General features: G+C 34.3%; 1 protein-coding gene and 1 long non-coding RNA gene across 9 annotated transcripts; one reads left to right on the forward strand and one right to left on the reverse strand.

The window, feature by feature from the left end:
- Window positions 1–32: 32 nt before the first annotated feature.
- LOC106789032 (protein tramtrack, beta isoform-like) lies at window positions 33–11,293 on the reverse strand. Of its 8 annotated transcripts, none has more exons than XM_014752853.1 (8): window positions 10,087–11,293; window positions 9,652–9,748; window positions 8,846–8,989; window positions 8,497–8,749; window positions 8,268–8,411; window positions 3,138–3,406; window positions 2,719–3,069; window positions 33–2,624 (listed from the first exon to the last, which is right to left on the reverse strand). In XM_014752853.1, exons 3-8 carry the CDS (start codon window positions 8,969–8,971, stop codon window positions 1,995–1,997), a joined length of 1,773 nt encoding a protein of 590 aa, XP_014608339.1. In that variant the 5' UTR covers window positions 8,972–8,989; window positions 9,652–9,748; window positions 10,087–11,293; the 3' UTR covers window positions 33–1,994. The 8 variants fall into 8 exon arrangements, with proteins under 8 accessions (XP_014608339.1, XP_014608330.1, XP_014608348.1 ...); XM_014752844.1 differs by having other exon boundaries at window positions 9,574–9,748; XM_014752862.1 differs by lacking the exon at window positions 9,652–9,748.
- On the forward strand, window positions 5,572–8,604 carry LOC106789078. Its single transcript, XR_001381962.1, has 3 exons — window positions 5,572–6,782; window positions 8,280–8,440; window positions 8,522–8,604. It is a non-coding gene; the product is annotated as an uncharacterized LOC106789078 (long non-coding RNA).
- Window positions 11,294–11,403: the final 110 nt, after the last annotated feature.

Here is an 11,403-nt window from a genome sequence, read left to right on the forward strand (position 1 = left end):
TATATATAAATTTATAATAATTAAATACTTTATTTTGCCATACGTTGTAATAGCTGTTTATTTATAAGACATAATATTTCACATATTACAATGTACATATACTTTCCAATCGTAGAATCGACATCTTGCGATCGATTGAATATTTACGCAATACTGCCCTTTAACACGTATACTGTAATATTTTTAATTAATAAACCAATCTTCTTTGTTTATTTATTAGAATTTTTACAATAAGACGCAATGCACGACCTTCGAAATGTTAAATAAACGAGTACAACAATCTAGAATCTAAAATTTAAATGAAGGTATTATATAAAATCTTGTAGACATGCGATCAATCTAAATACTTACTTACAGATAATCGAATGCATTCTTAATTTATTTCTAATTTGTATAAATGCATCGATATTTTCAAATAGAATTTTAACACCGAAAGAAGATACATAAATTTCTGACAAATTCGTATAATATTTAAATGCATTTCCATCGAATGCCGATTATAAAGTTTTTATCGATATGCATATCAAATAAAAAACTTATCTTCGAAAATAAATAATTATATAGATTGTTCTATAGCTATATTTTCAGTTATAAATACGAAAAATAAAATATTTTTTGTAGATTTTAACCCTTATCGGTCAAAGGGTTGATATAGAACTTATCGTTTCGTAGGTATTTTCTTTTTGGTAATGGTATTTTAATATGATTATTCCGAGTGAAAATATATTATTTTATTGTAATTTTATCTAAACTTATTTTTGAATTATTATTAGTACACTGATTTTAATTCAAATATAACATACAAAATATTTATTAGAATAAACACCCTTTAAAATTAAATATTAAGATTTTCAAATTTTAGAATATAAAGAAATGAATTTCTAAACGTAAAATCTCTGTAAAAAAAATAATATTTTATAAGACAGAAAGATTTTAAGCATTTTTAAAATGATTATAAATTAGAATCTTCAAAATTTTTATAAACTTCATCATCATTATAATAAATATTAAAGTACACGTAAAACAATCACTGAAGTATCACTATATGTGTTGACTTCTAACTTGTAAATTTTTAAACCTAAAAATAAGTATTCACAGGTTGCAAATTTATACTCGGCAATCAATAGGTTTTTACTTGTTCAGTCTTGTCACCTCTCACGTGAAATACGATTGTTAGAATTAAAACATCACGTCAAAGGTAATATATAACCGACAAGGGCTAAAATCCAAAATCAACAGTAACAGAATAATGTTTCAGTTCGTGCGGAAGCTTTGATTTTTTTAATGTTTAAAGACTTTTTTAATCTTATCACGCTCGATTCTTTGGCGTATCGTTTAAAGCCATCAAACTGGTTTCGCTACCAATAGCTTCGATTTATCATTAATTAATGAGACAATGATTTAATATGTAACTTGGAAGCAAGTGGAATATTATCATATTCTTCTAGTTCTTAAAATAGTTAAATTACGCTTAGATCACACAAAAACGCATAAATTTGAATTAAAAAATTCAAAACACATTCAGCCAAAGAAAATAAATCATTAATTTCGTTAAATATTATTATAATGCACTTTGTTCCTGAAAATATCACGATAACTGATAAAATACGTATGTACATTTTTCTTGAGCAAATAATCGATATGAATTATCTTCATTCACATATTTGTGGTGGACAGCCAAATGAGTACAGTCAGAATTATTAGTTCTACACAATGTAGAATGTATTAGTGCACTCATTTTGTTTTGATAAAATTTTGTGTTATACTTTCCGGCCTGCCCACCAGTAATATATATAATGAAAAAATTGTATCGTTTATACGAATCTGTATCTTAAAAACTCAATTTGAAATGTGAATAATGTTATGATTGACTTACTGTAAACTTCATAACAATATTAACGACAACGTTCGCAGATAATTCGAACGTATTTGTTTTTTCGTTTTGGATTGAATTGCCATTTAGTTGCATTTTAACAATAGCAAGTAAAATCGTTTTACTCTGTCTTGCCCTCCTTCGAGCATGGTTCTTCCTCTTCTTCTCCATCTCGTTCATCATCACCTTCTCCAACATCAATAGAGCTGTGATCAGTCAAGTCATCTTTACCATCTTTATTACAACCTGGTTCCGATTCTTCAACGATATCTTGTTCTTGTTCTAGAAAGTCCGTAGGTACAAATTCCATCTGATCTTCGCAATCATTCAAATCCGGTGGACCAGGTATTTCACAGAAATTAATTTCTCTGCTTTCATCATTGAGATCATCACCACCTGGATCGTCTTCCTCGTGAAAACTGATAAGCTTTTCAAAATTCACTGGATTTGAGTTATCTTCATTACTTTCGGGAAATATTTCGGTGGGACTTAGAGGTATATCCAAGGGTTCAGTTTTTACTGTTGTGGGAGGAGATGTTGGTGTAATTGGTCTTTGTAAGCGAATTTTTGTGAAAGGTCGTGGCTCAGGAGGTTCCGATTGTTGTCTTTTTTGCGCGCGTTTAGGACTAGAAAGAGTAGGGACGCCAGAAGTAGAAGGCTTGTTTTCTTTGGTTTCGTTTACAATATGTGGCACTACTGGTTGAGATATTAACGTTTTTGTTTGAGGTATAAGCATCGGTGGTTTCGAGTTCTGCAAACGAATGATATTCAAAGTTTGAATTACTTAGCTTGAAAATACGATTTTTATATTCATACTCGAATATTATAATATAAATATTCGTTACCTGTGAGGAAGGACTAGGACCAGCTAATCCTTTAACCTGTAATGCCTCAGCTGCATTTAATAATTGAGGTAATTTGTCATGGGCAACATTAACTTCACCGCGATACATGAACTTGACTAATGCTTCAACTTCCCAGAATTTTAAATCTTTCATTAAGATTATGGGATGCTGACAAGGATTTTCTCGCAACAAATCTGCCAGATAATCGCTACACGAGGATAAAATCATCTTGTGACATTTCAGAGATCGTCCTTCGCAAGCTAAGGTTACGTCAACAAACTGTTCCGAATCCAGAAGGGATGGGAAACTATTCTGCATGTTACTATGGTAACTATTCCACCTTAGACACACCTGAAATTAATACGAATCGTTTTAATTTGTTCGACCAAAGTAGCGTATGTATACTTTGTTTCAAATACCTCCGTAGGTTGTTGATGCACAATATTTTGTGGCACGCCTTGTGGAGTCTGTCTCGGTGGCATCTTAATCGTTGTTGGCGCAACCTGCTTCACCTTTAATGGTATCGTTTTTAATACAAGAGTCTTTGGTTGTCGTTGTTGCTGTTGCTGTGGGGAGGGTGCTGGCGCGATATTTCTTATATGTGGCCTCATAAACGATTGAGTTGCTATTCTAATGGTTTTAGTGGTAGTTGCATTAGATTGTGAGACAGGCGTGTTGGACTGTAAAACTATAATGAAATAAAACTAGGAATTAGAATATATGTATAGTATGGTAAGAAAAAACATTAAAAAGAATATAATACGGAGATATATTATATTATAATATACAGTCACCCACAGGAATATTAATACCCGCCACCCCACTGTCAATTTTAAATAATTGATATTGCTTGTAATATAAAATCTCAAAATTCTTATGTACAGAAAAATATTTCAGGATTATTAAACTTTCAAATTGATATAAATTTTATTGCAAAAAAACATTTTATTGCTAGAGAAGTATAATTTTACATAAATAATAAAAAATTGGTCTCACAGGAATATTCGTACCTACAAAGATATAATAAAAATATAATTAATATTTTTGTAAGTAGAGTGCTTAATTAACCATCCTTTGTATTTCATAATGCTTTTGAGACGATTAGGCATATTTCAATTGTATTATTTTCTATGTAAAATTATATTTCTTTTATAATAAAATATTCTATCGCACAATAAAATTTATTTTAATTAAAAAGTTTAATAGTTCTAAATATTATATTTTTGTATATAAGAATTTTGAAACATTGCATTACAAGCATAGATATCAATTGCTTAAAATTAGCAGCCCCCGATACGAATATTTCTGTGAATCAATGTATATAGTAATTAACAACAAATGAAGTGAAATCGTCGAAAATCAACGATTAGTTTCGCAGCATGTGGTTCTGTTGTTTACCGTGATAACTTCTGCCGATGAGTCTGCCACCATGGTGTACCCTGAGATGCCGATGAAGGTTGGTGGTGCCGCATTGTCGAGGATTTGCGCCACCCCTGACAACAACGGCACCGCATATACGGCACTGAGCACGCAGCGGGTCATTCGCACAGAGGTCGAAGTGAGCCCAAACTGCGCTGGGATTGGCCATCGCTCGGAGACTGCGCGCGTGCGATCTCACCCTGTGGGTCGTATTGGTGTGCCTACTAGCAGCAGAGGGTGGAGAGGAAGCCGGCGACACAACAGGCATTCCATTGTCCTCGAGATAACAGTCCTCCTCATCTTCCGGTTCCTGCTTCATCGCTACTCCTTCGAGTTTTTTGACTGACTCGACGAGCTCGTCGTTCGAGCTTGTGTTAGCACCACCACTATCGCCACTCCCTTGAGCACTCAATTTTTGTTCTTGGATGATTCTGTGCGAAGTCAGCTTGGTGGTGTCCGTGGTACCGGCCACCAATACAAGCCGACCTGTCGTAGTTGCACCGGTATTCGCCGTCTTGAATTATTCTTATTCAACGCTTGGGTTTATCAGTAGTCTTTCTTTTACTATTTCACCACTCTTTTTATTCTACTCCCTTTTTTTTCAACGTTTAAACTTTTGCACTATCTCGGTTCTCCGTTATGGCCCGAGGTGCGCGTCTTTTTGCATTCTTTTTCTTCAGCCAATGAAGTATTGCATTTTTATCTTGAGAAAAAAATCCTTGAATATCTTTAAATTAGGCTAGTCTTTGGTTAGTACACAAGAGAGAAGAGAACGAAAATTATGCTCGATTAATGTGTGTGATTCTTATAATAATTATTTTCTATGTTAATTAAAATCGATAAGGAAATCACGTGACGATCTTTTTTTTTTCCCCGCGAAACTATAATTTCAGAGCAATACATCGGCAAGGAAGGATAACTTTATTCCTTATTATTAATATTATATGTGAAGAAAGATAGAAGAAAAAGACAGCGAATATTTCAATTTGCTAGCGAATAAATTCGAAGCAACCACTTTTGACAAAATTAGACGAATGGATTAAGAAAGTTATTGAACTCTTAGATGGTATGCTCGTCAATATGTCTTCTACAAATTTTTGGATACGTTCCAATGAAGTCTATTGCATTTCCTATTTTCTACAACATTGAGATACACAATCGGCCATCGATATGTATATTTAATAACACAAATAAATTTTAGACAAAAGAAATTATTATGATTTTCTGGTTAATCAATGTGTAGGATTTCTTTATACATTCTTTAGAATAATAATACTTCTAATTTGTACTGATTTACAAAAAATAAGAATAACTAGACGTAATTTGTATTAGTAATATTTGTGTTTACTCATAAAATATTTGTGTCTATTGATATCATACTAAATTATCAAGTAATGAGATATCTATGCAAAATTATGTCAATAATATCTTACATTAGTCTCAGAAAAGCAAATGATTATCTTCTATAATATATTCGATGATGTAAGCATTTAGGTAAGACGTAACGTGACCGGTTGAAATGATTTTCGTGGATCATGTAGGTGCACGTGATGATCCTTCCCCTTTTAAGCTATTACTGAATAAAGATGATTTCAAATCGAATCAATAATATGGATCGTTTTCGAAATTTTTATTCGAATGCTGTGAACTGAAGCATTTCAGAAATATCGCGGCGGTAAAAGGCATCGTTCGAAACTATCGTGGAAGTCGTTAGCGAAGGCTTCTAAAAAAAGCACCAACGATAATCGTCCTCGACGAGCCGATAAAGCATGCAACGTACGTCTTATACCCCCTAGAAGCTCCTTCCCCAGTCGAGAAAGCACGGTGACGAGCGTGTGTTAACGATTTCTTCGAAACGTAATACAGTAGGAGCGGGTACTCGACAACTGTTAAGAGTTTTTCGGATTTAACAGATATCGAATACGTTTTCATCATTCTAATATGCTTTATTTTGAATTCTTTTCTGAAGTAACTTTTTATAGATTAAAAATAGGTATCTCGCAATATTGTAAGTTCCAAAATCGATGTCTATCGATAAAGACTATCATTATACTATTCAATATTTGTAAATCTCACGCAATATCCTATCCAAGATTATTATATATAGGTAATATATAAACGCAAGTGATTTAAAAATTTCGAAAAGTCCCAAGGCGCACGGGGAAACACATTTGCACGCGCTACGCGTATTTTTTCCCCTTCCTCTTGACCGTCCGCCCTTACTCTTAAACCTTGTCGCGTGATCTTCTATATCTCTGCTATTATAGCAGTTTCTCACCCACTCGCATCGTTCTATCTCGTTCGCGCTTACTACCCCACGTACCGACCTACTACTCTCTCTCTCTTTTTCTATTTTTTTTCTTACTCCCACCATACCGACCACGTATGAATAAAAGCCACGACCGGCTATAAAATGGCTACCGTTGTGATGACACACGGCACACACCACGCTGGGTTGGCTCTTGTTCGTTTATCGAGAAACATAGAAAGATACAAAAAGATTCCCGCGCGAGAGAAGATAAAACGAAGCCAACTGTGCGGAAAGGTCGAGGAGGAAGGAGAAGAAGCCACTGACGTCGTTGTTTGACTGTTCAATCACTAGTGCGCGTACCGGATCGGTAGCAGTGTTGGTTTTATCGACCCTGGTGCGTTTTTACGAAGATGTGTTCTATTTTTCTTTTAATATTACGACGTCAAATATTTTAATAACATCTTGGTTATATTGTTTTTCTATCACGCACCAGGATTTATTCATTTATATTGAATCGCGCGATTCTTTTTATAATCAGAGTAACGCTTGCTATTCTCTCCTCCCTCTTTTTCTCCTCGTTCATATTTTCGATCCGCATAAAAATCGGCTTGCGTTCACCGACAATGCGTCAAGTTAGCAGTGGCACGACCATAGTTACGGGTTAACGACGTATAAATAAATATATATATATATATATATATACATGAAAGCGTTTGCATAAAATTCGTTCTCTCTCGCATATAACACGGAAAAGAGAATGGCGACGAAAGAAAAAATGAAATGAAAAATAAGAAAATGTATGTACGTCGTCAAGTAACATTGTGTATCTGTATTTTTATCTATACAGTATATATATATATATATACACATACACACATATATGTATATGTATATATATATACAGGTATATAAACGATCAGTCGGGCAACGATACCGCGAAAATCGTCGTCCCGGCGTGAGAAAAGGCGGGACACGTCGTTTATCTCACGTAATATCGCCGATAGAAGTATAGAAAATGGAAAATATAAAACGGTGAAAGAGCGTCCTGCACTTGGGTGGTGTCTTCGGACGCACAGAGAGCGAGAAAGCGGAACGATTTTTCCCGAAGCCGAACCCGGGAGTGACTAAAATCGAAATCGGTGGACGAACATAGGGGCGCGTCAGGGCGCGCATGTGCGACGGCGCCGCCGGTCGTCGACGCATATTATCCGTCCGCGTCCCGTGGTCGTCTCGCGCTCTCTTGCCCTCGTGTGTTCTGCCTGTGTGTCTGCCTGCCTGCCTGCCTGGTAGCTTGATTTCGTTGCTTGCTTCTCTACCTACTAGTTAACCTCTTGTTATGCATCTCTCTTGAGAGCGCGCTCACCTACTAACCGAGCTGATCGCCTCGTCTCCCATTAACCAATCACGCGTACCGAATCTAGTCGAAACGAATAATCCCGAGTTTAGTCGAGTTTAGTCGAATCTGCCGGCCGGTGTTTCTCCGGTCTTCTTCGCGCGCCAATTTTCATTTTATTTCGTTTCATCGATCGCCTGCCTACCGACCGTCTTTCGCTGGACCCTTAACTTCCTCTTGCTCCTTCACCCCCACTGTTACCTCTTCTTGCCCTTTAATCTCCCCTCTTCATCCTTCATCCAATAGTATGTCTTTTAAAGATCCAGCTGGTTACAGTCAAATTAAACGCCATCTTGTGCGAGCGACGACAAATAACTCTTTTGAATATATACACACACACACAGACGTTGTTTTATCGCGCGTAAATTTAAAATGTTCGAATAATTCGCATGGTAGTATTGTTTGAATTGAACGATAGATTGATGACGTTCGAAAGAATGTTTAATTTATAATCATGCCAACTAGCGTATAATTTTAATTACTTACTTTTTCTTTTAGCAATACGTTTCTTCCATCGCTGACGATCCTCGTAATTTCTACATTTGTCGATTTCATCTTTTTTTGATAAAATTGTAACTGGTTCCATTTCATCGAATGACTGATGAACATTTCCTTTTTCTTCAGATGACACTTTTAAGAAGATCATCTTATGAATAATGGTTTTTACATATGATTTTAATATAATAATTCAATGAAATAAATGTTAATAACTCACTCATCAATACGTGTGGTTTTCCAAGTTCCAGATAACGTTTCCTCGCCAATTGAGCAGCTGCAAAATTCGGTTTATGATTATGCTCTATACTTACTTGCGGCTTCCTGCAATTTTTTGTTGTTAAGAGAGTTCCTCTGCAATGGGTTGTTCTACCGACGCATCTCCAACGGATGTGTTGAGGGTGTTTCTTATGCATTGTGTACATGTAATCATTGTGAATCAATTTTGGACCACCTTTATTCGATAATACGATCTGTTAAAAAATTATTTCTTATAATAACTATATCAAATATACCTATGTTTCAAGTGATTTAGTTTTTTCAGCAATAATGGTCAAACATTTTACTACCTCGGGTACGGAATCATCTATGTTCACATTTTGACACTCAAATGATGCTACCATGGTACCGCTTAAGTCATCTTGATTTATTTCCATTGAACGATCATCGGACGATGATTGCTTTTCCCGTGACATTTTTTTGAAATGTACAATCTGCAACGAAAGACGTTGATGTAAAAAAAACTTTGGAGAACATCGCATTGCATCCAAAACATTCAACTTCTTTTATTTATATAAGTATGTAATAAATTTGAATAATACTATTATTTGAAGTAGGAGATATACGCGAGATCAAAGTTTCGATTAGCATGAAATTCATCGGGAATATTTCTGCGTATTCTACGAGCTTAAAATAACTTCGATGGACAGATGGTTGGCTTTCGATATGATTTTTGAGGTTACATGTATTTGCACGTGATCTAAAATGATCGGTTAATTTTCCGAAGATCATCAGCAATATTTTTCGACGTTCGAGAAATGCACTCTGCTGTTTGGCAAACTTTGACGCGTATAAGATCAAAGAACTTATTCTGTGATATATTATTTTTGAAGAGTCAACATGTGTGCATTTTCTTTAGCTCGATGTTTTATTTCGAGATATAATATAATATCTTATAATAATAATAATAATAATAATATAATAATAATAATAATAATAAAAATAATAATATCTGGGGTGCAAACACTGGTTTATCTTTATTAATAAGTACATAAATATCAACAACTATGATATTTACGATGTACGCGATCCTTGCTGTGTCGAAAGATGTGGGTGAACGAAGAAAGCGAGCAAAAATTTGTCGCGTACTTTATACCTGCGAAAAGTGTTAGGTAGAGGGGGATGTGTGCAACGGTTGCGTAGGCCCGACAGGGAGACATCGCTGCTGTGTGTGGCTGCATTTTTATATAACCCTAAACACAAGTAGTTTCGGATAATCCTAATCAAACAGTTTTGGGATAGCCCTGATTCCGATAACCATCGAACCTATCGCTTTGTTCTTGCGGACAAGAACGTGAAAGTTCTTAACCCTAACGGAATGACTGTTACAAATATTAATAGTAGTAATATAATAATAATAATTTTTCTAAACAATACAAACATAATGATATTAGAAAAGAACAAAAATTGTCAACTTTCATATAGATATCTAAATGCATCAATTTATTACGATATAAATAGTTAAGCGAACAGTATCATTCTTGATTATTTTGTTTTTTTTTTTTTTTTTTTATAATGACATCCAGCTTACGTGAATCGAGAGAAGAAGTTCAGTGTATGAACGGTTTTCGAGAGCAATCAGTTTTCGTTCGTTTTGAGAATTGCCGATAAGAATGTTGTATCGATCAATTTTTGGATGATCAACTTCAGAATTAGTTAGACTAAAAATCGTTTCTCTTTAACGTTTGTAAAACGGGATGAAACAGGATGCGTGATATAATGATTACACAAATGAACAACGAGAACCGTTGGCCCACAATGAAAGTGAGGTCTTGCGCGTGGCGCTTCGGGCCTGTTTCATGCCAATCGATAAACAGTACTGCGAAACATTATTAGATGAACAAGATAATTATTTTTTCTTAAAGAATATCACTTTGGTTCTTTTTTCTTTTACAGTATTCTAAAAAATCTGAAGACATTTTGATGGAGTTTAAAGATGATATTGTTATGTAAAAATTGTACAGGAAAGTTGCAAGGTGGTTGGATAGGTGTTTGGATAATCGTAATCTTACATTATTTTTCATCATTTTCAAAGTAATTTATAATAGTACAGTACAATATTAATGAAATCAATTATATATTAAACATTATTTGTTATTGTTGTTGTTGTTTTTTTTTGTTTGTATGCATTATGTTACCAGATAACAATACAGATGAGATTAGCAGGTGTTCACCTTTATTAGCGCTACCTTACCTTCCGTCCCCGGCGCTGGCTAATTAATTATTTATACGTTACCTTAAATCGCTAGATAACTTTTTATATATCTTCAATGGAGTCTTTTCTATCTATCTTCTTTTTTTAATCTTTCCACCCCTACGTTTGCCTCAAGTATTTTCCTTTCCGTCGCATATTGGCAGCGTTTCAATGGTAAGAACTTGAAATAATTATTAAGGGAAGCCCACTCCGACTTACAAGGGCATCTTCATCACATTTCTAACCACAGATTTTGTTTGAACTTTGTACACTTATATACTGGTCTATGAGGATTATACATTGCAATCGTGAAAAGTTGCTAATGGCTAACAATTTGAGCAAAAAAGAAAGGTAAAATTATGTACAAGTTTCGATTCTTGCTTATGTATTTTGTTTCAGTAGCGTAATGGGTAGCGGCCTGATGTCGCTGAATCGAGTCGTCAACAGAGAGGATTTTTTTCCTTGATTTATTTGTTCATTATTGTAAAGAATGTTTAATTAACTTTATATCTTTTTTATTTTTCTAGAGTGCGTTATATTAATTTTATAGGGAACATAGTCAAAACAAAAAAAAAAACAGATTAAAAATTAATTTATGTTAATTTTTGTGTTTTATTTTATTTACAATTATTTATTATATTACCTGCGTAATGT

Source organism: Polistes canadensis, unplaced genomic scaffold (assembly GCF_001313835.1).
Source record: "Polistes canadensis isolate GaletaPanama2010 unplaced genomic scaffold, ASM131383v1 scaffold_6, whole genome shotgun sequence".
Lineage (NCBI taxonomy): Eukaryota > Metazoa > Arthropoda > Insecta > Hymenoptera > Vespidae > Polistes > Polistes canadensis.